The sequence below is a fragment of the Theropithecus gelada genome, chromosome 7a, assembly GCF_003255815.1.
Source record: "Theropithecus gelada isolate Dixy chromosome 7a, Tgel_1.0, whole genome shotgun sequence".
Classification (NCBI taxonomy): Eukaryota; Metazoa; Chordata; class Mammalia; order Primates; family Cercopithecidae; genus Theropithecus; species Theropithecus gelada.
The window spans coordinates 50,614,625-50,642,558 of NC_037674.1; the positions used below are offsets into that span (position 1 = coordinate 50,614,625).

At 50.0% G+C, this 27,934-nt stretch overlaps 3 protein-coding genes across 5 annotated transcripts in view; all 3 read right to left on the reverse strand.

Moving 5' to 3' along the window:
* The window catches only part of LOC112627705 (cytochrome c oxidase subunit 5A, mitochondrial), a 23,888-nt gene extending 16,518 nt beyond the window's left edge, over positions 1–7,370 (reverse strand). Inside the window, exon 1 of one of the 2 annotated variants that reach the window (XM_025390303.1) lies at positions 7,117–7,370. In XM_025390303.1, the coding sequence (XP_025246088.1) occupies positions 7,117–7,216 (100 nt within the window). In that variant the 5' untranslated portion in view covers positions 7,217–7,370. Of the gene's footprint in view, positions 1–6,890 lie in introns of both variants that reach the window. The other variant, XM_025390302.1, reaches the window with a different exon arrangement.
* SCAMP2 (secretory carrier membrane protein 2) overlaps positions 1–27,934 on the reverse strand; it is a 551,928-nt gene that overhangs the window by 97,615 nt on the left and 426,379 nt on the right. The window lies entirely within an intron of this gene.
* Positions 22,915–25,941, reverse strand: RPP25 (ribonuclease P and MRP subunit p25). Its single transcript, XM_025390297.1, has one exon. It carries the CDS (start codon positions 25,065–25,067, stop codon positions 24,468–24,470), a length of 600 nt encoding a protein of 199 aa, XP_025246082.1. The 5' UTR covers positions 25,068–25,941; the 3' UTR covers positions 22,915–24,467.

A 27,934-nucleotide genomic window follows, 5' to 3' on the forward strand; every position in this document is an offset into this window, starting at 1 on the left:
AAAAAAAAAAAAAAAAAAAAAAAAAGAAAGAAAGAAACAAAACAAAACAAAACAAAAACACAAAAAGCAACAACAACAACAAAAAACTAAGAATAATGCTAATGTCCGTTCAAGTTCTTTTTTTTGAGACAGGCTCTCGCTCTGTTGTTGCCCAGGCTGGAGTGCAGTGGTGCAATCACAGCTCACTGCAGCCTCAAACGCTTTGGGCTCAAGCATTCCTTCCACCCTTGCCTCCCAAAGTGCTGAGATTACAGGTGTGAGCCACCAGCCCTGGCCCCATTCAAGTTCTTAAACAAACGTATATACTTCATTGACACATTACAAAAAAAAAATTTCATGTTATTATATTCCAAAATAAATTACACATCCTGACAAATTACACATACAAATTGCTTTATCAAACTATTTGATAGTCCCTTCCCTAAAGATTCTGATAAATCCCCTAAGGGAACATACACTCTAATCTATACCTAATACAAAATAGCTGTTTTATAAGGAATGATATGTTGGGCTGGGCGCAGCGGCTCACACCTGTAATCCCAGCACTTTGGGAGGCTGAGACGGGTGGATCACCTGAGGTCAGGAGTTTGTGGCCAGCCTGATCAACATGGTGAAGCCCTGTCTCTACTAAAAATACAAAAATTAGCTGGGCATGATGACAGGCGCCTGTAATCTCAGCTATGCGGGAGACTGAGGCAGGAGAATCGCTCGAACCCGGGAGGCGGAGGTTGAGGTGAGCTGAGATCACGCCATTGTACTTCAGCCTGGGCGACACAGCAAGACTCCGTCTCAAAGAAAAAGAGAAATATTTTAAATGTAACACTGTCAAGAAAACAGGATACACAACTATTTTCATGTGTTTTTTTGCCTGCAGCATTCTGAAGGCTAGTAGAGACTCCCAATCAATACATCCTTTACAGTATGGTATGAAAATCATTTCCTTTTTTTTTTTTTTTGGAGATCGAGAGTCTCATTCTGTAACCCAGGCTGAAATGCAGTGGAACAATCTCAGTTCACTGCAACCTCTGCCTCCTGGATTCAGGTTATTCTCCTGCCTCAGCCTTCTGAGTAGCTAAGACTACAGGTGTGTGCCACCACGCCTGGCTAATTTTTGTATTTTGAGTAGAGACGGGATTTGACCATGTTGCCCAAGCTGGTCTCGAACTCCTGACCTCCAGTGATCTGCCCACCTCAGCCTCCCAAAATGCTGGGATTACAGACGTGAGCCACTGCACCCGGCTCCATTTTTTCTTTCCTCTTGTCAAATGGACACTGAATTGAGTTTGGAAATCTGAATTCCTTCTGAACAGCCTCTGCAACAGGTAGGGGGATAAGAGGAGGCAGAAAATTTTATCTTGGGGTATTGGATGCAGCACAGCCTAGAGCTCAGATACCTCTAGGCTCTTCGCTCTCACTGTTTGACCCTGGAAAATTAACTGAAGTTTCATTTTCCTTATCTGTAAAATGGGGACACTACCCGCCTTAGCAGATTATAAAGATTAAATGTGAAAACAAGTAGGTTAACACTATGCACCAGTAAGTATTAAACAAATGGTAGCTATAAACTAATCCTTATCTAAAAATGTCTTTGTTGATTGTCTATTTATAGAAATCAATCATAACTTAAAGAAATGAAACCTATCTCAAATCACATTTCCTAGTATCTGTTTTAGATAAGTGTGGTGTAACTTCTAGTTAAGACTTAAAGTATTTTCACTTATTTACTTTTAGAGATGGGGGTCTTGATATGTTGCCCAGGCTGGTCTTGAACTCCTAGCCTCAAGGAATCCTACCACTTCGGCCTCCCAAAGTACTAGAATTACAGGCGTGAGCTACCGTGCCCAGCTTTAACACATATATATATATATATATATATATATATAGTTTTTTTTTTAAACTTCACCCAGAAACCTCTCAACATTGTTGTTCTAAGAATATTCTGAAATTTAAATGTTAGTAATATCCTACATATCTTTAATGCAGTAACGGGCAGGAGGAAGAGTAGGAAAAAAACCAAAGCAGAAAAGATCTTCCCAGAGACCTAAATTACCTACATAATCCAAGCCCAGAATGAAGTGGAATATGTACATAAATGGACTAGAAGTGAATACGTTTTAATTTCTTTTTTTTTTTTTTTTTTTTTTTTTTGAGACAGAGTCTCACCCTGTTGCCCAGGCTGGAGTGCAATGGCACAATTTTGGCTCACTGCAACCTCAACCTCCAGGTTCAAGTGATTCTCCTGCCTTAGCCTCCCGAGTAGCTGGGATTATAGGCATGTGCCACCACATCAGGATAATTTTTTGTAACTTTAGTAGAGACGAGGTTTCACCATGTTGGTCAGGCTGGTCTCGAACTCTTGACCTCATGATCTGCCTGCCTCAGCCTCCCAAAGTGCTGGGATTGCAGGCATGAGCCACCGTACCCGGCCTTAATTTCTACAACAAAAATGGATCTCCACACCTAAATATATCTGGTAAGTGCGAACATTTAATCAAAACTACATGGATACTGAATAAGTCTCACAAGACTAATATACAAATTTAATATATCAGAAAACAAGGCCAGGTGCGGTGGCTCAAAAAAAAAAATATATATACACACACACACACACACACACACACATAGATTAGAACAACCGTCTAACACACTACTATCAAGAACTTAGGGCCAGAAGCAGCGGCACTAGCCTGGGCGACAGAGTGAGACCCTGTCTCAAAAAAAAATTTATGAGCTACCTTTTTCAAAAGCTAAAGCTAGCCTTAACTGAATACTTAAAATGCAAATATAAAATGATACAATCACTTTGGAAGACTGTTTAAGCAGTTTCTTATCAAGTTAAACACAAACCTACCATATAACACAGTAATTCCACTTCTAAGTATTTACCCAATAAAAGGTCTACGTACTCCTTCCCTAGAGGTAATTACCTGTCCTATCCAGAACACTGCTTCATGATAAGCGCAATTCCTTTTGTTCACTGCTGGGCATGGATTTGACTACAAAGTGCAATTCTTTGTTTCCTAACTGTGAATAAGATGACCAGCAACAGCAACTCCAAATCAAGGAGATCACCACCTTCAAGGATTTGATCACATGTCTTCTGGAAGCCAAATTACAAACTGGTTCTATTACAAAAACTCTTTTATAAAACAGACCAGGCACGGTGGATCACGCCTGTAATCCCAGAACTTTGAGAGGCCAAGGCAGGATCGCTTGATGCCAGGACTGAGAGACCAGCTTGGGCAACAGAGACCCCCACTCTCTACAAAAAACTTTAAAAATTAGCGGGGTTTGGTGGTCCCACCTACTCAGGAGGCTGAGGCAGGAGGATCCCTCGAGCCCAGGGAAACAAGGCTGCAATGAGCTATGACTGCACCACTCTACTCCAGCCTAAGTGAAAGAGCAATACTCTCTATCAAATAAATTAAAATAAATAAAAATTTTAAAACCCATACATCTCTTTCTGAAGGGGTAAAACAGACTCTCCCCACACAATTTAAATTATATTGTTAAATCCAGTCATGGGGAGAGCAGGATCTATTCTATTAGCTATGGACACATCCTCCACATGCTTAATATTTTTTTAGGTAAACTATACTAGCATTCTCTGCCCCACACACCCCACACCACTTAAGAACAGGATCTCCACCTAGTATTGAAGCTTGTAAGGCAAATTATTTTGGAAAACAATTACTCAGAGCTTTTACGTAACCTGAAAGTTCTAAAGAAAGAAAAAAGAAGCAGCTGTGAAAAATGAGGACATTTTTAGGGCTTCATTCTAAAAAGCTATTTCTAACACTGCTTTTTGGCATTCAGTTAAGCACTCCATTTAAAAACGAAAAAGGCGGGCCGGGCGCGGTGGCTCAAGCCTGTAATCCCAGCACTTTGGGAGGCCGAGATGGGCGGATCACGAGGTCAGGAGATCGTAGACCATCCTGGTTAACATGGTGAAACCCCGTCTCCACTAAAAAATACAAAAAACTAGCCGGGCGAGGTGGCAGGCGCCTGTAGTCCCAGCTACTCAGGAGGCTGAGGCAGGAGAATGGCGTAAACCCGGGAGGCAGAGCTTGCAGTGAGCTGAGATCTGGCCACTGCACTCCAGCCTGGGCGACGGAGCGAGACTCCGACTCAAAAAAACAAATAAATAAATAAAAACAAAAAAGGCTAACATATATAGAAAAATAAAAGGGTTCATTAATCCTTCAGGTTTAAATTTAGTTAAATAGGATAGTTTTCCATTTAATACATAATCAACCCAGACAGGCCCAAAGAATGAACATTTTGGTGGTGGTAACTCTAGGAATGAGGGCACATTAACGAGTTATTGAGGCCAGCCACAGTGGCTCTCGCTTGTAATCCCAGCACTTTGGGAGGCTGAGGCGGAAGGATGACTTGAGCCCAGGAGGTCAAGGCTGCAGTGAGCTGTGCCAACTGCACTGTAGCCTGCATAACAGAGTGAGACCCTGTCTCAAAAAAAAAAACAAAACAAAAAAAACAAAAAAGAGTAATCCCAGGACTTTGGGAAGCTGGAGGCACTCCTGAGCCCAGGAGTTCCCAGACCAGCCTGGGCAACATAGGGAGATACTGTTTCTATGAAAAATATGAAAAATAAAACTGGTGGGGCACCCTTGTGGTCCCAGCAACTTGGGAGACAGAGGCAGGAGGATGAGTTAAGTCCCAGGAGGTCAAGGCTGCAGTGAGCTGTGATGGTGCCACTGCACTCCAGCCTAGGCAATACAGTGAAACTATCTCCAGGAAAAAAAAATTAATTAAAAAAAATTTTTTTTTTTGAGATGGCGTCTCACTCTGTTGCCCAGACTAGAGTGCAGTGGCGCAATCTCAGCTCGCTGCAACCTCTGCCTCCCAGGTTCAAGCAATTCTCCTGCCTTAGCCTCCCAAGTAGCTGGGACCACAGGTGCATGCCACCGCACCTGGCTAATTTTTGGATTTTTAGTAGAGACTGGTTTCACCATGTTCAGGCTGGTCTCGAACTCCTGACCTCAGGTGATCCACCCACCACAATCTCCCAAAGTGCTGGGATTACAGGCATGAGCCACTGTGCCCGGATGAAAAATGTAAATTGTACTGTTACTTTAGCAAAACACAAAATCTGAACAAACATCAGGATGGCCCAAACATAACTATAAGAAACAAAAATGGTTCCACCATTAAAAAGGAGTCAGTTTCGGCCAGGCGTGGTGGCTCATGCCTGTAATCCCAGCACTTTGGGAGGTTGAGGCAGGTGGATCACCTGACGTCAGGAGTTCGAGACCAGCCTGACCAACACGGTGAAACCCCGCCTCTACTAAAAACACAAAAATTAGCCGGGCATGGTGGCAGGTGCCTGTAACTTCAGCTACTCTGGAGGCTGAGGCAGGAGAATCGCTTGAGCTGAGACCACGCTATTGCACTCCAGCTTGGGCAACAAGAACGAAACTCCGTCTCAAAAAACAAACAAACAAACAAACAAACAAACAAGAATTCAGTTTCCCAAGATGGATTTTGGTTTCCTTTTCTATACAATAAAATGGTCTCCACGATCTCTAAAGCACACTCTAGGTTGGCTGCAGTGGCTCATGCCTATAACCCCAAACTTTGGGAGGCTGAGGTGGGAGGATCACCTGAGCCCAGGAGTTCAACATAGGGACACTCCGTCTCTACTTTAAAAATAAACAAAAATAAAGTACCCTCCAGCCTTACGGTTCTATGACAAATGATAAAAGATAAAGTCTAAAATGAATGAAGCAAAACATATTATTTAGGTTCTGAAGTGTTAAAACACTTAGTCAAGGCAACAACCTTATTAGTTTTGAGTTTCTGAATTCTTTTTTTTCTTTTTGGAGATGGAGTCTCGCTCTGTCGCCCAGGCTGGAGTGCAATGGCGCGATCTCGGCTCACTGCCACCTCTGCCTCTCAGGTTCAAGCGATTCTTGTGCCTCAGCCTCCCGAGTAGCTGGGATTACAGGGGCATACCACCACACCGAGCTAAATTTTTTTGTATTTTTAGTAGAGACAGGGTTTCTCCATGTTGGTCAGGCTGGTCTTGAACTCCTGACCTCAGGTGATCCGCCCGCCTCGACCTCCCAAAGTGCTGGGATTACAGGCATGAGCCACTGCGCCCGGCCGAGTTCTTTTTTTAATTAACTTCAGCATACCCTGAAATGAATTTCTGAGTTCTTATGTTTAAATATGCATGCACAGTTTCCAGTGATGCGGGTTCAAAAATAAAATATAATATGGATGCATCGGCGCTAAATTTCAAAATGTAGCTTATATAATCATCACGGACCAAGAGCGAAGTACAATTACTGTAATTATTCTACGGTGGTGGACTCAAAATCTCCCAGTACACATATAAGGGGAAAGAAAGTAAGAATCAGCAGCACGTCTCATACTCCAGCAATCAGGCTTCTATTCCAAAGGGGAAAAAACAAGAAGCGTTCCTATGCTTGCAAAACCCAGTATTCCCGAGTCTGTGGCATTCAATTTTCAAAAGAGTGATATTTTTATCATAAGCCCTATCAAAACTTCCGGAGATCAGGAAACAACCACACACGTCGATCTATTTTAAACGTGGAAGAATGAGAACGTGGCACAGCAGTCCCTAAAAATGACAGAAAAGGCTGTGAAGGTGACACACTAAACGCTAACCGAGAAATGTCTGATTAAAAAGTATAATTCTGTGTTCCTCACGGAAGCATATTGTATTCTCCGACCCTGAGCGGCGCGCCCGAAGGCTCAATGTCACCTTCGCCGAGGCGCTGCAGGCCGGCGGCGGCCACTCTCGGTCAGGCGGCCGCAGGGTCGGCGCCGGGGCAGGGTCATGGCCCGGGAACCGAAGGGGAGCGCTGCGTCCCCTCCTCGGCGCTCACAGTAGGTCCACATCTGACCTGTCCGCGGTGGCAGAGCCAGGAAGTTGCCCGGAGGGAGGCCCCGGGGGACCGCTCTCAGGTCCTCCACTACTCGAAGCGGCGGCCAGGGCGGCCCGCGGTCACAGGGTTCAGTAACCATTGTAGGCAAGGGCTAGGCCGGGGACAGCCCGCCCCGGAGTGGCGGCGGGGGCCCAGGTCACCGCAAGGACACGAGGGCGCGGGCAGTGGCAAGCAGGGACCTTACCCGCGGCGGGGCCGGGGGTCCGGGCGGAGTGCAGCAGGCCTCGAGGGCCGGCCCAGGTGGTGGCGGCCACAGCGCAGCGGCGGAGAGCGGCGCCCAGCATGACGGCGATGGCGGCGCGCAGGCTGAGGGTAAAGAGAAGCCGGTGTGAGCTCGCGGGTTACTCCGGAGCTAGCGGGGGCCGGACAGGCGCACGGCGGGCGGAGCACGTAGGCCCGCCCACTGCGACTCTGGCGCGTGGGTGAGAAGGGCCACCGTGCGGCCGCCGGCGGGCTACGGCGGCGCGCCGAGGACAAACTGTTAGCCTGGCGTCCCGCCTTGTCTCTTGTCAGGTGGCCTGCAGCCGCCATCCTGGAAGTAGGAATGGAGGCGAGGGAGGAGCAACCGACCGTGCACTTTTTCGAGTCAGGCCCAGGAGGGCACTTAATCACCTCAAAATAGGAATGACAGCAATAACAACAAACTATAATAAAAATACCTACTTTGCGGCCGGGCGCGGTGGCTCACGCCTGTAATCCCAGCACTTTGGGAGGCCGAGGCGGGCGGATCACCTGCAGTAGGGAGTTCAAGACCAGCCTGGCCAACATGGAGGAACCCCGTCTCTACTAAAAATACAAAATTAGCCAGGCGTGGTGGCGCAACTCATGCCTGTAATCCCAGCTACTCGGGAGGCTGCGTCAGGAGAATCGCTTAAAGCCAGGAAGCGGACGTTGCGGTGAGCCAAGATGGTGCCATTGCACTCCAGCCTGGGCAACAAAAGCTAAACTCCATCCCAAAAAACCAAACGAAACAAAAACCTACTTTGCTTAGCCCCGCCTTCTCGTTGTGGCATAAAATAAAACAACGAATGGGGAGAAAATGCTGCTGGACGCGGTTGCTCACTCCTGTAATCCTAGCACTTTGGGAGCCCAAGGCGGGCGGATCACCTGAGGTCGGAAGTTCGAGACCAGTCTGACCAACTGGAGAAACCCCCGTCTCTACTAAAAATGCAAAATTAGCCCGGCGTGGTGGCGCATGCCTATAATCCCAGCTATTTGGGAGGCTGAGGCAGGAGAATTCCTGGAACCCAGGAGGTGGAGGTTGCAGTGAGTTGAGATTGCACCATTGCACTCCAGCGTGGGCAACAAGATCGAAACTGCATTTAAAAAAAAAAAAAAAACAAAAAACCTATATGTAAGGGACTTTATTAGTACATATATATGTACTAATATATATTAGTATTATATATTAGTGGCGCGGCGTGATCTCCGCTCACTGCAAGCTCTGCCACCTCCCGGGTTCACGCCATTTTCCTGCCTCAGCCTCCCTAGAAGCTGGGACTACAGGCACCCGCCACCACGCCCGGCTAATTTTTTTTGTATTTTTAGTAGAGTCGGGGTTTCACCGTGTTCGCCAGGATGGTCTCGATCTGACCTCGTGATCCACCCGCCTCGGCCTCCCAAAGTGCTGGGATTACAGGTGTGAGCCACCGCGCCCGGCATGTCCATATTCTTATATCACAAACCAGCTTACATAAAAAATGAGTTCAACTACTTCATTTCACAGATTAGGAAAGAGACTCAGAAATTAGGTTGCTGCTGACAGTCAAGGATATTCTCGCCACATTCTCAGTTCCAAGGACTCTCACCTGAATGTTTCTGCCCCATCTCCTACAGGAGGGCTCCTGAATCAACGATGGCTCTGAAATAGGGTCGATCAAGGTCCAAGGTTGTTGCATCTGATCTCACTAGCTACATCCTAACTTTGAGCCCATGGGCAGTCAAGGACACTTCTCCCAGGCCTGAAGTATCTGGATGCTGCCCAGAGTTAATGAGACATTCTGTTCTGTCTTGCTGTCTCCCATTCTCTATCCCTGGGCACACTGAGGAAAGAAAAGATGGACATTCACATGCCACTTCCTCACTTCAGGCCGACTCTCCAGGGCTTCAGCATCTGCCCTTCTCTTTTTCCTTCCTAGCAGTGTGGCTTCAGTGGGTAGGAAGCTAGCTGGGAAAGGATTTTAAAAATGTTTTCAAAGCACCTGCCCTCACCTTTTCCCACCAACCTAGTGTTGAGGCTTAGAAAACAATGCCACAAAGTGAAGGCCTAGGAAGCAGTTTCTCTCTGACCTTCGGCCCTCTTGTCTCTTGCCCCTTACTCTCCCTCCAGGCATGCCACAGAAAATAGAAGCCCTCCTCCCCAAGAGAGGGTCATAGAAAGTAGAACCCCTTTGCCCCAAAGCCAGCCATAAAGCCTACAAATATTGCTATAACCTCTTTGCTTTTCTGTGTAACAGTTGGCCATAAAGGAATTAAAGCCGAGCACGGTGGCTCATGCCTGTAATCCTAGCACTTTGAGCGGCAGAGGCCCAGAGATCATTTGAGGTCAGGAGTTCGAGACCAGCCTGGCCAACATGGTGAAACCCCATCTCTACTAAAATTACTAACATTAGCCAGAAATCGCTTGAACTCAGGAGGTGGAGGTTGCAGTGAGGCAAGATCGCACCACTGCACTCCAGCCTGGGTGACAGAGTTAGACTCCGTCTCAAAAAAAAAAAAAAAAGGCCGGGCGCGGTGGCTCAAGCCTGTAATCCCAGCACTTTGGGAGGCCGAGGCGGGTGGATCACGAGGTCAGGAGATCGAGACCATCCTGGCTAACATGGTGAAACCCCGTCTCTACTAAAAATACAAAAAAAAAAAAACTAGCCGGGCGTGGTGGTGGGCGCCTGTAGTCCCAGCTACTCGGAGGCTGAGGCAGGAGAATGGCGTGAACCTGGGAGGTGGAGCTTGCAGTGAGCTGAGATCGCGCCACTGCACTCCAGCCTGGGTGACACAGCGCGAGACTCCGTCTCAAAAAAAAAAAAAATTAAAAAAAAAAAAAAAGAGAAAAGGAAACATGGCCAGGTGTGGTGGCTCATGCCTGTAATCCGAGCACTTTGGGAGGCCAAGGCAGGAAGATCACCTGAGGTCAGGATTTCGAGACCATCCTGGCCAACATGGTTAAACCTCATCGGTACGAAAAATACAAAAATTAGCTGGGTGTGGTGGCACACACCTGTAATCCCAGCTACTCTGAAGGCTGAGGCAGGAGAATCACTTGGACCCAGGAGGTGGAGGTTGCAGTCAGCCAAGATCGCACCACTGCACTCCAGCCTGGGTGACAGAGTGCGACTCCATCTCAAAAAAAAAAAAGAAAAGAAAAAAAGAAATTAAAGCTGGGCGCGGTGGCTCACACCTATTATCCCAGCACTTTGGGAGGCCAAGGCAGGTGGATCACCTGAGGTCTGGAGTTTGAGACCAGCCTGACCAACATGGAGAAACCCCGTCTCTACTGAAAATACAAAATCAGCCGGGCGTGGTGGTACATGCTTGTAATCTGAGCTACTTGGGAAGCTGAGGCAGTAGAATTGCTTGAACCTGGGAGGCAGAGGTTGCAGTGAGTCGAGATTGCGCCACTGCACTCCAGCTTGGGCAACAAGAGCAAAACTCTGTCTCCAAAAAAAAAAAAAAAGAAAAGAAAAGAAAAGAAAAGAAAAGAAATTAAGACACTCATTCCAGAGGGATCATACCCCATAGTAGGGAGGACAGGGAGGAAGAAATGATACAAAAGAGAGGCCAGAAGGATTTGAACAGACAGGCTTTGCTGGGTTTTCCCACTCAATCCATTTCCATTAGCTTGGACCCTTTTTGTCCAATCACAAATCTACGTATGTTTTATTGAACCTAAGCATAAAAATGGACGATTTTCCTTCTATCTATGGGTCTTTAATCTGAAGCCTCCCATGTCACATAAAACTATGATCAATAAACTTGTTATGGTTTTTTTCTTGTTAACCTATCTTTTGTTATGGGAGTGTCAGCCATGACCCTTATGATGGGGAGGAAAAGGATCACCCCTTTCTGCCCCTACACTGGCCAAAGGCAACGGGGAAAGCTTTGACCTCCCTGCAGTTCAGTTAATGTTCATCAAATCTCCAAGTGCTGGAAGCTTAGGATGAGGTCAGGGTAAGAAAGTAAGAAAAGTAAGAAAAGCAAGTAAGAAAGCACTGGGGTATATTGCATTCGAATCCCAACTGGTCTCCCTGCTGTCAGAGTCCCTCCACTTTGCCTACAGTCACTTAGATTGGCTACTGGTGTATTTTTTTGCTCTTTAAAATACAATTATGACTATAATTTACAATGTGCCACTACCTGCCACAAACTATTATCCCATTTATGCCTCATAACAACTTTGTGAGATAAGTTTTTATCCCTAATTTATTTTTAAAATTTATTTTATTTTATTATTTTTTGAGGTGGAGTCTATCACTCAGGCTGGAGTGCAGTGGTGTGATTTTGGCTTACTGCAACCTCTGCCTGCCAGGTTCTAGTTATTCTCCTGCGTCAGCCTCCCGAGTAGCTGGGACTACAGTGCTCACCACCATGCCCGTCTAATTTTGGTATTTTTAGTAGAGACGGTGTTTTGCCATGTTGGCCAAGCTGGTCTTGAACTCCTGACCTCAGGTGATCCTCTCACCTTGGCCTCCCAAAATGTTGGGATTATAGGTGTGAGCCACTGCGCCTGGCCTATCCCTAATTTATTGATAAAGGAATAGATTTAAAGGACACTTGCCAAAAATCGTACAGCTAACAAATAGTGGTACTTAGGTTTCAGTCCCCACTTTTCTGACTCCAGAAATTGTTCTTTCCCCATCAGTACTGTAGGTAGGTTTTGCTTATCTTTCAGTCAGTTCTGAATTCTCTGCTACCTTGAGAGCAGTTCACAGCCCTAATTGCCTGCGTTAATTTTTTGTTGCTTCGTAACAATTTATCACAAATTAAGCAGCTTAAAACAATACTCATTATTACCCCTCAGTTTCTGTAGGTCAGAAGTCCACGTATAGCATAACTGGATTCTCTACTGGTTATCACAGGACTGAAATCAAGATCTCGGCCAGGTTTGAGGTCTCATCTGGAGCTCAGAGGCCTCTTCCGAGGTCATTCAGGTTGTTGGCAGAATTGATTTCATTGCAGTGGTGGGACAAGGTCCTCATTTCTTCTCGGTAGCTGTCAGCCAAGGACACTCTCAACTCCTAAAGAGTGCCGTGATATCCTCTCTCAACATGGCTCCCTCCGTAGACCCTTCTTACAATCTTGGAGCTTATTTATTCCAGGCAGCAAGAAAGTGTCTCTCTGACACTTCATCTGCTTTTAAAGACCTCACCTCGAGGCTGGCGGATCACTTGAGGTCAGGAGTTCGAGACCAACCTGGCCAACATGGTGAAACCCCGTCTCTACTAAAAATACAAAAATTAGCAGGGCATGGTGGCGGGCACCTGTAATCTCAGCTACTTGGGAGGCTGAGGCAGGAGAATTGCTTGAACCCGGGAGGCAGAGGTTGCAGTGAGTTGAGATCTCTCCATTGCACTCCAGCCAGGGGGACAGAAGAAGACTCAGTAAAAAAAAAAAAAAAAAGAGAGAGAACCTCACCTGGTTAGGTCAAGCCCACCAGGGTAACTTTTTGATTCACTCAAAGTAGACTGACTAGTAGACTAGTCTTGGGAATGATATCTAAACAGATTCTGCCCCCTACTCAAGAGGAGGAGATTATACAAGGGCATGTACACAGGGGGCATGAATCCCGGGGCTATCTTTGAATTCAGCCTACCATATCACTAAGGCAGGGGGGCCCTTGCTTGTTTCCTAGTTGGCCCCCAGATTTGTCCACAGGTTGAAGCCCGTCCCATTGCTGGAGGGTACACCTTCCCTGATGGGCTCAGAGCAGACATACATGGTTCTCACCGAAGGTCTTCAGGGTCTTTTGTCTCTTCCTGCCATTTCCTACCCTGAAATCCTTCGCTGTCCCTCTGGAGAAGCTGCTGCTTCTTTTTGAAAACACGACAGCTGGACTTTTAATGGCTCAGAAATGTCATCATCACCAGTGGATCAGCGTATCAACTTTCTGCTACAGCTCAGGGCCTTCATTCTGGAAAAGTGGTGATGAGGCATTCCCTCTGATATGTGTGTAGGATGGAATGACGTTACTGAGGAGTTTGCGAGGACAAAGACACTGTTCCACCATGTGAATTTCTAGTAAAAGTAAGTTCACATGCAAGAAAAGCTCTTTTTTTGTTGTTTTTTCTTTTTTGTTTTTCTTTTTTTTTGAGATAGGCTCATGCTGTCACCCAGGCTAGAGTGCAGTGACAGAATTATGCCTAACTGCAGCCTTGACCTCCTGGGCTCAAGCAATCCTCCCCACCTCAGCCTCCCAAGTAGCTGGGACTACAGCTACGCACTACCATTCCCGGCTAATTTTTGTCGAGATAGGGTCTTGTTTTGTTGCCCAGGCTGGTGTCAAACTCCTAGCCTCAAGCAATCCTCCTCAGTCCCTCAAATTGCTGGGATTACAGGCATGAGCCACCGCACCAGACTAGAAAAGCTCTTATTTTCTCTGGTGGGAATTAAGCCTGTGCTCAGGAAAAAGAGGGCGGGGGGGGGGGGGGGGGAAAGAATCCTACCATTTTAAGACTGAAGGTGGCCCCTGAGGCCATTAGTCTACTAAGTCTACATTGTTTCCATTTCCTCAGGCCCCTACTTGAGCATCTCCAGTGAAGGGGATCTCAATACTAGACCGCTTCGAAAACTGAGACAATGAAAAAAGGCACCCAAGAGAATGACACCCTTATCGCTGTTAAACGACAGTTCTGCCTTATGCCCTTGGGCAAATTATTCCAATTCCCTGAACCACTGTTTCCTTGTCTAAAAAATGAGAATAGCTGGACGTGGCAACTCACCCCTGTAATCCCAGCACTTTGGGAGGCTGAGGCGGACGGATCACCTGAGGTTGGGAGTTCAAGACCAGTCTAACCAACATGGAGAACCCTGTCTCTACTAAAAATACAAAAATTAGCTGGGCGTGATGGCGCATGCCTGTAATCCCAGCTACTGGGGAGGCTGAGGCAGGAGAATCGCTTGAACCCGAGAGGTGGAGGTTGCGGTGAGCCAAGATTGCGTCATTGTACTCTAGCCTGAGCAACAAGAGTGAAACTCTGTCTCAAAAAAAAAAAAAAAAAAAAAAAATAATTCACCAGGCGTGGTGGCACGTGCCTGTAGTTCTAGCTACTTGGGAGACTGAGACAGGAGAATCGCTTGAAACCTGGAGGCAGAGGTTGCAGTGAGCCGAGATGGCACCACTGCACTCCAGCCTGGGCGACAGAGCAAGACTCCGTCTCCAAAAAAACAAAAAACAAAACAAATGAAACATGGGATAATAATGGAACCTACCTAATAGGTTAATAGATTGTTGGGAAGATTACCTCAGAAAATGTACATAAAACACTGTGTCCTGGCTGGTACACAGTAACGGCTCAATAAATGCTTACTGTTGCTCTCTAAAAGAGCATTTTCTTGTTGTAAAATTGTAGCGGGGCAGGGCAAGTTGTGAGATGGGGATATTTTAGTCTGTTTTGTGCTACCATAACAGAATGCCTGAGACCGGGTAATTTATTTATTTATCTATTTTTTGAGACAGGATCACCCAGGCTGGAGTGCAGTGGTGTGATCTTGGCTCACTGCAGCCTTGACCTCCTGTGCTCAAGCAATGCTCCCATCTCAGCCTCCTGAGTAGCTAGGACCACAGGCATGTGTCACCTTGCCCAGCAAATTTTTGTACAGGTAATTTATAATGAACAGAAATTTATTGGCTCATATTTCTGGAGGCTGAGAAGTCCAATATCAATGGCATCTTGTGAGAGCCTTCTTGCTGCATCATCCCATGGCAGAAGGCATCACATGGTGGAATGGCAAAGAGAATGCAAGAGGGGGTGAACCCACTCCCTTGATGAACAAATCATTCTTTTTTTTTTTTTTTTTTTTTGAGACAGAGTCTCGCGCTGTCGCCCAGGCTGGAGTGCAGTGGCGCAATCTCGGCTCACTGCAAGCTCCGCCTCCCGGGTTCACGCCATTCTCCTGCCTCAGCCTCCTGAGTAGCTGGGACTACAGGCGCCCACCACCGCGCCCGGCTAATTTTTTGTATTTTTAGTAGAGACGGGGTTTCACTGTGGTCTCGATCTCCTGACCTTGTGATCCGCCCGCCTCGGCCTCCCAAAGTGCTGGGATTACAGGCGTGAGCCACCGCGCCCGGCCTCTTTTTTTTTTTTTTTTTTTTGAGATGGAGTTTTACCCTTCTTCCCCAGGCTGGAGTGCAATGGCTCAACCTCGGCTCACTGCAACCTCCGCCTCCCGGGTTCAAGCGATTCTCCTGGCTCAGCCTCCCAAGTAGATGGGATTACAGGCACCTGCCACCATGACCAGCTAATTTTGTATTTTTATTAGAGAGGGTGTTTCTCTATGTTGTCTAGGCCGACCTTGAACTTCTGGGCTCAAGCAATCCTCCCACCTCAGTCTCCCAAAGTGCTGGGATTATGGACCACATCCAGCCCAGTTGTTTCTTGTGAGTGGCTTATAAATGGTCATCTTCTTCTTCCTGTTTTCACATCGTCTTTCCTCTATGTGAACACGTGTCTGTATCCTATATCCTAATGCCCTCCTTTTTTTTTTTTTTTTTTGGCGATGGAGTCTCACTCTGTCACCCAAGCTGGAGTGCAGTGGCGCGATCTCGGCTTACTGCAACCTCCGCCTCCCGGGTTCATGCCATTCTCCTGTCTCAGTCTCCTGAGTAGCTGGGACTACAGGCTCCTGCCACCACGCCCAGCAACTTTTTTGTATTTTTAGTAGAGATGGGGTTTCACTGTGTTAGCCAGGATGGTCTTGATCTCCTGACCTCGTGATCCGCCTATCTTGGCCTCCCAAAGTGCTGGGATTACAGACATTAGCCACTGCGCCAGGCTCCCTCTGGGTTTTAAGCCACCCGTCCTGTGGTACTTTGTTATGGCAGCTAGGACTCTAATACAATAGGTGTTCTCGTAGCCTTCAGTGGGAATAGGGAAGATGAATGTGGGGTGTTTGCCAAGGCCTGTTATCAGAATTTGTTAAGCATATATATATATACTTAACAAAGCAAGATGCGTCTTTGTAGCTGTTTGAGCTGAGCCTTCCTCCTTCATCTCCATTGAGAACCAGGGCTTCGGGTGGGGTAGCTTTATGCTTGCAGTCCACTAATTGCTCTCCTAAAATGTTCTCCCTCCTTTCCCTTCCAGCTACCTGAGCCCAGAGCTAGAGGCTCTATTTCCCAGCACCACCTCTAGTGGGCAGCTCCTAGCAGTTTTGTTTTGTTTTGCTTTTTATTTTTTAAGACACTGGGTCTGGCTATTTTGCCCAGGCTGGTGTTGAACTCCTGGACTCAAGTGATCCTCCTGCCTCAGTCTCCCCAGCAGCTGGGACTACAGGTTGCGCCACCACCCCAGACTGTGGCAGTTCTTTTTTTTTTTTTTGAGACAGTCTTGCTCTGTCGTCCAGGCTGGAGTGCAGTGGCCGGATCTCAGCTCACTGCAAGCTCCGCCTCCCAGGTTCACGCCATTCTCCTGCCTCAGCCTCTCACCCAGCTAGTTTTTTGTATTTTTTAGTAGAGACAGGGTTTCACCGTGTTAGCCAGGATGGTCTCGATCTCTTGACCTCGTGATCCACCCGTCTCGGCCTCCCAAAGTGCTGGGATTACAGGCTTGAGCCACCGTGCCCGGCCTGTGGCAGTTCTTTAACAGTGTTTCTCTCCAGAAACATTGTTCAAACCATCACTGAAGGTGAAAAGTAAGAGAAGGGGATTTAATTTTGTGCCTATCTTAACCACTATAAATGTGGCTACATAACATCTCAGAGATAATGTTGATGAACCATCAAAATCAGCTGAAGATCTTATTACAATGTATATTCCCGGGTCCCTCCTGGGAGAGTCTGATCCTGTTGGTTTAGAGTTTAGCCCAGGTAATCTGTTTTTTGTTGTTGTTGTTTCATTTTGTTTTTTTGTTGTTGTTTTGTTTTGTTTTGTTTTTGAGATGGAGTTTCCCTCTGTTGCCCAGGCTGGAGTAGGGTGGCACAATCTCTGCTCACTGCAACCTCCACCTCCCAGGTTCAAATGATTCTCCTGCCTCAACCTCCCAAGTAGCTGGGACTACAGGCGGTTGCCACCACACCCAGCTAATTTTTATTTTTAGTAGAGTCGGGGTTTCGCCATGTTGGCCAGGTTGGTCTCTAACTCCTGACCTCAAGTGATCTGCCCACTTTGGCCTCCCAAAGTTCTGGGATTATAGGCGTAAGCCACCGCGCCTGGCTTGTTTTTGTGTTTTTGAGACAGAGTATAGTTCTGTCCCCAGGCTGGAGTGCAGTGGCATGATCTCAGATCATTGCAACCTCTGCCTCCCGGGTTCAAGTGATTCTCCTGTCTCAGCCTCCCAAGTAGTTGGGACTACAGGCACTGGCTACCATTCCCAGCTAATTTTTCTTTTTTTTTTGTATTTTTAGTAGAGACGGGGTTTTGTCATGTTAGCCAGGCTGCTCTCAAACTCCTGACCTCAGGTGATCTGCCTGCCTTGGCCTCCCAAAGTGTTGGCATTATAGGCGTGAGCCATTGTGCTGGCTTTTTTTTTTTTTTTTTTTGACATGGTCTTGTTCTGTCACCTAGACTGGAGTGCAGTGGCGCAATCTCAGCCTCCTGCACCCTTCACCTCCTGGGTTCAAGCAATCCTCCCACCTCAGCCTCCCAAGTGGCTGGGGTTACAGGCCCACACCACCAAGCCCCAGCTAATTTTTGTATTTTTAGTGATGATGGGTTTTCGCCATGTTGGCCAGGTTGAACTCCTGACCTCAAGTGATCCACCCACCTTGGCCTCCCAAAGTGCTGGGATTACAGGTATGAGCCACCAAGCTCGCCCAGTAATCTGTATTTTTAAACTTAATTTTAGCCAAAAGGTGGAGAAGTGATAGTAATCTGTATTTTTAACAAGTGTCCAAAGCGATTCTGACAATGAGCCAAGGTTAAGAGTCCTGGTAGTATTATCTCCCTGATCTCCACAGTAATCTGGTTTATTTTGCAAACAAGAAAACTGAGGCTCAGAGAAGAATTAACTTGCCCAAAGCCTCAGTCATACTGACTTCCTCCAAAGCCTATGATCTCTTCCATACAACATCAGACATAACATTTGTTGGCACAAGACTGCAAAGCAGAGACCTTCCCACTGTGCAGGGCTGGAAATTCTGATAACAGGGGCCTTGGCAACCACCCCACATTCGTCTTCCCTATTCCCACTGAAGGCTGTGAGAACACTTGTTGGATTAGAGTCCTAGCTGCCATAATGAAGTACTACAGGCTGGGTGGCTTAAAACCCAGAGCGGGCCAGGTGCGGTGGCTCATGCCTGTAATCCCAGCCCTTTGGGAGGCCGAGGCAGGTGGACCACCTGAGGTCAGGAATTCGAGAACAGCCTGGCCAACAGGATGAAACCCCATCTCTTCAAAAATACAAAAATTGGCCAGGCGTGGTAACGCATGCGTGGTAACGCATCCCAGCTACTCAAGAGGCTGAGGCAGGAGAATGACTTGAACCCAGGAGGCGGAAGTTGCAGTGAGCAACTGCTGCTTTGTCATTGGCTGGATGGTTAAGAATTGTTATGTGACATGAGAACAGTTCAGAAACCTGGCTCAGAAAGTCTTTTGCTTGTTTGAAACAGTGGAGTAATCATGGCTCATTGCAGACTGGACCTCCCAGACTCAAGCAATCCTCCCACCTCAGTCTCCTGAGTAACTGAACTGCAGGCACACACCACCACACCCAACTAATTTTTTTTTTTTTTTTTTTTGTAGAGATGGTGTCTCACTATTTTTCCAGGGCTAGACTCGAACTCCTGGGCTGGGCTCAAGTGATCAGAGTGCCTACCTTGGCCTCCCAAAATGCTGGGATTACAGGCATGACCCACTGTGCCTGACCAGCAGCAAGTCCATTCAATCAACAACTCTTTAAGAGCTTCTCATGTGCCAGGAGCTGGGCAAGGAGCAAGGCAGGCAGGATCCAGTCAATTATGGGCTTATGGGTTAGTAGGGTGACTAATAGCCAAAAGGTAGGACTAATGAGGGCACACTTACAAACTAGTATCTGTGCTCTGAAAGGAAGGAACTTGATGCCTTCGAGGAGACCCTCCTGCAGCTGCATTTTCCTCCCTTCCTTCATTCTCCTTCCTTTCCTTTGCCTTTCTAACTACCATTCTCTTGCGTTTCAAACCTGCGAGTGTGTCAACATCTCAGTGAAATAGAGGGACTAGAGCATCGCCTAGTGGTCAGTGTGGGCATAGCAATGACCAAAACTGAATAATCAGCTTGAGGGATGAAGGGCAAGGGGTGGGGGGGGGGGGCAGTGTATGTCTGGCCCAGGTATGCCCCTAACAGTGCAGTGAATACACTCTGGCATATTCATGGCAATGGACAACAGCTCTTAGAGATTTACCAATTTGAAGCTGCAGATCCCCACCTCCCACAAAAAAGAATCACTCCATTGTTTGGTCCTGACATAGCATGTCCCCTGGGGTGCCAGAAAGGCAGACCAAGTCCTGACCAGGCAGGGTTAATGCTCAGGGAGAATCCCTCCCATTTCCTGGCTGTAATGGCAGCGAAATCCTACCTAGCCTGGGTAGCTCTCACATCTGCTCCCATCTCCCTCCACATTGCCGCTGTCTCATCTCTTATCCCTGCATTGTCTCTAGGGTCTAATCAGACCCCTTCTGATCCATTCCCACCTACAAAGGTGTCAGAAGGATCCTTCTCAAACACCAATCAGACCTGGGCTCAGAGCACTCCCTGGCTCCCAGTGGCTTCCTCATTTCCCTGTGACCTGGCTCCCACCTACCACTCTAGTTTACCTGCATCTCTACATGCTGCCCTCTGCCATCTCTTCTATCCATCAGACACCTGTGGAAGCCTCAGCATCATATGCACCCACTATTCTCTGCCTGGAGCTCCCTGTCCAGTCTTGGTCAGCTGGCTAACTCCTGATCCTTGGAGAACCAGCTCCATCAGCACCTCTGGGCAACATATGTGCCCCTTCTCAGAGCTCCCATCTTCTATCATCACACTGTGCTGTAACTTATTTGTCTTTCTCTCCATTAGACTAGGCCCTTTTTTTTTTTTTTTTTTTTTTTTTTGAGATGGAGTCTCACCCTGTCACCCAGGCTGGAGTGCAATGGTGCATCTCAGCTCACTGCAACCTCCACCTCCTGGGTTCGAGCAATTCTCCTTCCTCAGCCTCCTAAGTAGCTGGGATCACAGGCGCCCGCCACCATGCCCGGCTAATTTTGTATTCACCATATTGGTCAGGCCGGTCTGGAGCTCCTGACCTCAGGTGATCCCCCCGTCTCTGCCTCCCAAAGTGCTGGGATTGCAGGCGTGAGTCACCACGCCTGGCCAAGGCTGGGCCCTCTTTGAGGTACAATGTCTGATTATGCTGTGATTCTGTACCCCGCCCCACCCCATTCCTAGACTGGGTCCTGGTACAACAATGAATGCTTGCTGAATGAATGAAGGCCCAAGTGGAAGTCCACCACCCATCTGACCATGAGCTCTGGGCCTTGCATTATATACTTTTATGTTTCCAAATGGATTTTATTTTTGTGAACTAACAGTTTTCTAGGTGTGAGACTTCACTGCCACTCCTAGTCTGGAAGTGTCCTAAGGCAGGGCCAAGGCAAGCACCAGGCTGGGTCCCGGAAGTTCCTGGGTAGAGACCACTATTGGAAAAATGGGGTCTCACAAGAGGGACTCTCCCACTCTGCCACTAGTTGGCTCCTGAAGTGGGCCTTGTCTCTGAGGTGCTCCCCTAGCCACCCCTCCCTTTATCCCAGGACTTCTGAGGTTCCCACTTCAGCCTTGGTGGTTTGGAGCTGGTAGAGGAACATCTGTCACCTTCTTTTGGAGTCTGCTCCTAGGTCAGTGGGGCCAGAAATCAGCAGGGCAGAGATGGGGTGCTCATACATGCTGGGTCCCATTGGTGAGTCAGCGCACCTACTGAAAGCTTCGGAACCAAAGCTTCGGACCTACAGCCCACCTACTGAAAGCTTCGGAACCAAACTTGCTGGGGTGTCGCGGAGGTGCGGAAAAGAAAGTGTTTCGTTACCTGCTTGGGGGAAGGTTAATGCTTTGATGCTGGATAAACATGTTCCTCTCTTCTCTATCCCCCAGGATAGGTTTCTGGGCTGGAAGGGAACTTTTCCGTCTCATCAAGAGAAATACACTGCAGGCTGGGGGTGGTGGCTCACCCCTGTAATCCCAACACTTTGGGAGGCTGAGGCAGGTGGATCACTTGAGGCCAGAAGTTCAAGACCAGCCTGGCCAACATGGTGAAACCCCGTCTCTAATAAAAATACAAAAAATTAGCTGCTCACGGTTGCCCACACCTGTAATCCCAGCTACTCAGGAGGCTAAGGCAGGAGGATTACTTGAACCTGGGAGGCAGAGTTGGCAGTGAGCCAAGATTGTGCCACTGTACTCCAGCCTGGGCGACAGAGTGAGACTGTCTCAAAATAAAATAAAAAAATAAAAAGAGGTCGGGTGCAGTGACTCACGCTTGTAATCCCAGCACGTTGGGAGGCTGAGGCGGGTGGATCACCTGAGTTCAGGAGTTCGAGACCAGCCTGGCCAACATGGTGAAACCCCATCTCTACTAATAAAAAAATTAGCCGGGCATGGTAGTCCACACCTGTAATTCCAGCTACTCCAGAGGCTGAAGCAGGAGAATCGCTTAAACCCAGGAGAGCTGAGATTGCACCACTGCACTCCAGCCTGGTGACAGAGCGAGATTCCTTCTCAAAAAAAAAAAAAAAAAAAATTAAATAAATAAATAAATAAATAAATAAAAAGGCCGGGCATGGTGGCTCACACCTGTAATCCCAGCACTAGGTGGGTGGATCACCAGAGGTCAGGTGTTTGAGACCAGCCTGGCCAACATGGTGAGACCCCGTCTCTACTAAAAATACAAAAATTAGCTGAGTGTGGTGGTGCATGCCTGTAATCCCAGCTACTCGGGAGGCTGAGGCAGGAGAATCACTTGAACCCGGGAGGCAGAGCTTATAGTGAGCAGAGATTGAGCTACTGCACTCCAGCCCGTGGGACAGAATGAGATTCTGTCTCAACAAAAAATAAAAATAAAAAAAGAAATCCATTGCAGCCTTATCTCCGTAACAAGACTAGCAGGCCCTGCTTTCTTTTTTTTTTTTTGAGACGGAGTCTTGCACTGTCGCCCAGGCTGGAGTGCAGTGGGGCCATCTCGGCTCACTGCAACCTCCATCCCCCGGTTCAAGTGATTCTCCTGCCTCAGCCTCCTGAATAGCTGGGATTAGGTGTTCACCACCACGCCTGGCTAATTTTTTGTATTTAGAGTAGAGATGGGGTTTCACCATGTTGGCCAGGTTGGTCTCAAACTCCTGACCTCATGATTCACCCGCCTCGGCCTCCCAAAGTGCTGGGATTACAGGATTACAGGCATGAACCACCACGCCCGGCCTCAGGCACTGCTTTCATAGTCCTGGTAACCCAGCAATCAGTCACTAGTGGTCTTGGAAAGTTGGCCCCTTTTTAGAACCAAGACCAGTCTCCCTTAAGCTTCTACCATGCAGGACCTTGTCCAAGTTTTATCACTGCCTTTAGATGCTGAAGTCCAGGAGAAGCTAGGGCATCTTGTCAGGACAGTTTACATTCTTTCCATGCTTCCTGGGCCACCCCTGAGAGGGTCAGACAAGCACACCCAAACCCCTTGGCCCTCTCCAGGGACTCATCAAGAGCAGGAATTTGGGGAGAGCAACGAGGGAAAAAGTCTGGATGACAAAGCTCACTGATCCAAAGCTCAAGCAGAGATAACTGCAGGAGAGGGAAACCTCCCTAAAGAGCCCCTCCAGTCAGCCACAGAACGTATCTCTTGTCACCAGCAGGATTTATTTCAGGGTTCTGCCAGCAAAATGACTTATAAATACATTCTTCCGCATCTCCCCCTTTCCAGGGGTGCTGCTGAGTTGCATGGGATGAGATCTACTTCTGAGATCCTGGGGCTGTATCCCACCCCCAACTCACCAGAGCTCTTCCAGCACACAGCACCACCCCCACTCCCCAGCTGGCTTAGAGTTGGGCAGAGAAGCTTATGAGGCTGTTATCTCTCAACAGACAGCTGTGCAGGGCTGGAGGCAGCAGCTTATCAGGAGGCCTGCAGTGATTCACAGCCCAAGTCCCAGCTTCTCTGCTGAATAGTAATTTCCAGCAGTGGATTTGTGCTCAGTCTCTCTCCTCCCCTTTTCCCAAGGGTGTGCTGTCCTTTCTCAGAGAGAGGGCAGCGAAGGGGAGATCCTACTCACGGAGCTGGGGGCTTTGTGCCAGCCTTCTGGGTAAGGTTCAGTTTATTGTCTGGAGGCTGCAGGTTCAGGGACCTCAGCAGGGTCTGCCACCCTTTGCAGTGACCTCCAGGAGAGTTCATCCATGCTCTCCTTCCACTCCTTCCTTTCCCTCCCAGAAAAGCAATGTGCCACTCCCTTTCCCTTAGTGGTGATGTACAGGGGAGCATGGGCCCCCATGGGCCACAGCCGCTGAGGCCAGGGCCAGCCCGGGAGGGCAGAGTGGGGGAGGAGAGAGGAAAAAGCCAGGGACTGGGAAGTGCCTTGCACCATTTTGAAGCTGTCCAGTCTCTATGCCTGACCCTGAAGACTCCAAAGGATCAGGACGCAAGGCTGGAGGGGAGGGGAGACACAAAGGGCCAGGCCAGAGCTGTCTCTGCACAGGCGGGTGGTTAGAAAAAAATTTGGGGACAGAGCCATTTTTGTGCTTGTTTTATTGGAAGCAAGACTCCAGTTGCAGGGCTCAGGGGAGGAGGCCTGGAGAGTTCAGTCCTGGGTCTCCCTCTGGGCCAGCAGGGGGAAAAGGGGTGTTAAAAGAGCTAGAACCCTCAGAGATGCTCCTCTGAAGCAGGGGAAGGAAAACTAGAAAGGAAAACTGTCCCAGGGCGGGGAGTGGAATAGGACCCCCACATCTCAGACTCTCCTACCCTCAAGCAGTCAAGTCTCACCCCCTGCCTTCTCTGTCAACGGTGGGGGTGATTCCAATAACTCTTCTCGGCTTCCACATTCCAGGTGCCCTTCGTGAATGCTGGGTGGCTTTAACCCTTGGGGGTCCCAATCAAGTTTCCAGAATCCCACTGTCCACCATTCTCCCCCAAAGAAGGTCCCAGAAAAGGTGAAGGTGAAGTTCCGTGTCTTCAGGCAACACGGGCATAAGCAGCAATCATCGCACGAAGTTTCCCTAAGGTCGTCGGGGATCCTCTCCTGCCACTTCTGGGGCCCCTCTCTTGTCGCCTTAAGGTCCATGCTACCTGCCTTGAGCTGTGTCCAGGTTGTGGGCTCCGGAGGACCGAGGAGTGAAAGGCTGGAGGTGCATTTGAGGGTGGAGGCGCTGGCGGAAGATCCTGCCCACAGTTCGGAGTTTTAGGCCGTCCGATCCTCGTCCGCAGCCCCTGGCTCGGGTTGCGATCGCTTCGCGGAGCCTTCTCCAGCTGCGGGTTCCCCTAGGCTCCTCTTGGACGTTGGCGCGGCTGGCGGGGACGACGGACCAGGATCGGGGTTCGGGGGCTGGTAGCCGGGCTGTCGCGGATCCAGCGCGTCCTTGGAAAGTAGGATGGCGAGGCTGGGCACGTTCTTAAGTACGCTGAGACTAGCGACCGGCTCGCCAGGCGTCTGACCCTGCGTGGGCCCAGGCGGGAGGCTCTGCCACACCTCGCGCACGCTCCGGTAGCGCAGCCGCGTGACCTGGTGCAGGCCCGCCAGGCGGCGCTTGAGGATCTCGGCGCACGTGACGGTTTTGGTGGTGGCCCGGCCGCAGCCGCTGAAGACGATGGCGCGCGTGGCTGGCTGCGCCATGCTGGCGGTGGCGAAGGCCATCAGGTTCCGGATCTTGCTGCCTTCCTTGACCCGCATGTGCACCGCGCCCGGCGCCAGGTCTGCGAAGGGGCCAGAGCCCGGGCCGCCCCCCTCGGCCCCGCCCCCCGCCGGCGCCTCTTCGGAGCGCACCTTACGGAAGTTCTCCATGCGCCGTCGTCGCCGGGACCGCCGGCTTTGCCATGGGGCGGCCTCAACCCCGGGGCTGCATGGCCGCCGGTCTCGCCCTGCAAGGGCCCGCAGGGGTAAGGGCGCGGAAGCAGCTCGGACGCCGGCGGGCGGGCTGGGACGGCGCGATCTCGGCCCCGCTTCTCTAGAGCGGGCGCCGCTCTACTCCGCACTCTCGGCGCCCGGTGCTCCGCGCCTTTAGCTGAGGCCCCGCCCCTGCCGCCAGGCCCCTCCCCTGACCCGGCCCGGCCCGGCCCGCCCGGGCCCCAGCCTCACCAGCCTTTCGTGGCAAGTCCGTGTCCTCAGCTACGCGGGCGTGGGAGCGGGCGCGCTGCGGGGCGCATGGGCAGGTGAAGGTGAAGTTCCACTACAATCGCCATCAGCGCTCTCCGAGCCAACCCTCACAAACCGGCAGCCTAAATAAAAGCTGCGCTTGCGGTGCAAACACCGCTTCAAACCCGGTATCCTAGCCCTTCCCGGTTGCAGTTGAAGGCCGCCCCTCGTCCCCTCCCAGGGAGAGATTTCCGAGAGGCTTGCTGGGGCCTCGCCCCTCCTCTCCCCGCTGGGGAACACCCCCACCTTTTTTCCGCTCCCAAGTATTCTTGCCTCAAGGACAGCTAGTGCGCGGTCAGCAGAGTGCGGGAGGAGCTGGCTGCGGCTCCACTCCGCGCCTCCCCTCGGGCGACTACGTCGCGGCGTGGTCCTCGCGGGGCGCGGGAGACCCAGGCTTCAGCCTCGCCACGCCTGTCTAGAGCTCGAGGCTCCCGGACCCCCGTCCACCCCTGGGACGTGAGGAGTGAGGCTTTGGGCCAAGCTGTTCCCCGAGGCGCGTGAGGAAGCGGGCGAGACCTCTTCTGAAAAGGCGGTAGGCTCGCTCCACCTATGCCCGAGAGCCCACCCTTAGGGCTGCGCGCTTTAGGGTGAGCCAGGCACGATGCCATGCCAACGTGGCCGCCCCCTTCCTCCCAGGCGAAATTCGATCAGGCAACCTTGGCCCCTTGAGATCCAGTGGGTCTTTTTTCGAACGGAGGCTGGGTGAACGCAGGTTTTAAGAAACAGAAGGGAGGGGCCGGGCGCGGTGTCTCACACCTGTAATCCCAGCACTTTGAGAGGCCGAGGCGGGCGGATTACTTGAGGTCAGGAGTTCGAGACCAGCCTAGCCAACATGGTGAAAACCCGTCTCCATTAAACATACAAAAATCAGCTGGGTGTGGTGGCGCGCGCCTGTAATCCCAGCTGCTCAGGAAGCTGAGGCAGGAGAAGCGCTTGAACCCGGGAGCTGAAGGCTGCAGTGAGCCGAGATCACGCCACTGCACTTCACCCAGGGTGACAGAGTAAAACTATGTCTCAAAAAAAAAAAAAAAAAATTAATTAATTAAATAAAATAAAAAAGAAAGAGAAGGGAGGGAAAGCCCATTCTCCATGCTGTGATTATTATGCATTGCATGCCTGTATCAAAACATCTCATGTACCCTCTAAATATAGACACCTATTATGTACCCACAAAAATGAAAAAGAAAGACTTTAAAAAAATAAAAGAGAGAAAGAAGGGAGGAAGATGGGGAGTTGAAGCCCTAGGGGCATTATAGAGCTACTGGATGCCTCTCTTCGGAAACTCCTCGGACCGAAGGAGAGGCCCGGGGTCTCCTGCCGGGAGAGAGAAGCATTAGAGAAAGATGAGATTGGGGCTGTCAGGACTACTGATGGAAGGGAGGGGGTCTGAGAAGGGGCCCTACCCTCCCTAAAACTGCCCTCGGGCCTCGCCTGTCCTCCTTCCACCGGCCCCACGCAGTCAGGACTGAGGGAGGTCGGCAGATCTGGTCCCAGCCAGGGGACTGTGACGGGGCGTGGCGGGGAGGGACACAGAGAGCTGGGGCTGGCAGGCAACCGGAAAAGTGCTGGGGGCATGACGGTGCCTGGGATTGCTGGGCCTCAGTTGGAGATGAGGCTGCCAGACTATATTCTGTCTCCTCCCGCTGTTCTCACCTCCTGGGCATCAGCAGCAGCTCTCAGTCCCTGCTGTTCAAAACTAGGGTTTACCCCCTTACCACTTCCTGGGAGCGGCTCTCGGTCCCTGCTGTTCAGAACCGGGGTTTACCCCCTTACCACTTCTTGGGAGTGGCTGCGGCGCCTGGACCTTGGCACGCCAGTGTGTGAATGGCTGACCCTCTCCCCGTCTCCTGGTGGAATCAGGAACCCTCGGGGTATGCTCCGAACCAGGACTTCGGTCTCGCTCCAGTCTCCGTGGGCCCCACACAGCGGTGGGGGCTAGAGGCACAGCAGCCTTGGGAAGATACAAAGACTGTCCGCAGCGCGTAGCGGGGCGTGGAGAGCCGAGGGCTGTGTAAGGTCAGGCCCTGAGAAAAAGTCCCCGAAAGGCTGGAAGTAACTTTGGAACGGGCTGGTTGTGGAAGGAGCGAGCTCTCCGTCCCCGGGGGTATGCAAGCTTGGGCAGCAAGATCACTTGGAAGGGATTAGGCGGAGTTCTGTCATTTGGAGGAAGAGTCCTGGGAGCTTCGGGTTTGTGTAGGGCGAGGACAGGGCGGTTCTGCGTCCGGCCAGGTTGGCCCTCTATGACCCCACCGCCCCCATCCTCCTAAACTGCTGTAGAACACTCGCATTCACTGCTCTCCACAGTCGGTGAAGGGAGAACGCCGAAAAGGCCCGCATCCCCTCCTGCCGGTCCCCTCCTCTTCCCCCGCTCCCTCTGCAGCACTTAAAATGTAAATGTACATCGTGATTAGCCGCGGGGTCGCTAATTACAGCTGAAGCCATTCATTACACTGTCAGCGCGCGTCGCAGCCCGCCGGCTGTGCGCTCCCTCCTGGCCGCGGAGGGGCGCGGAGGGT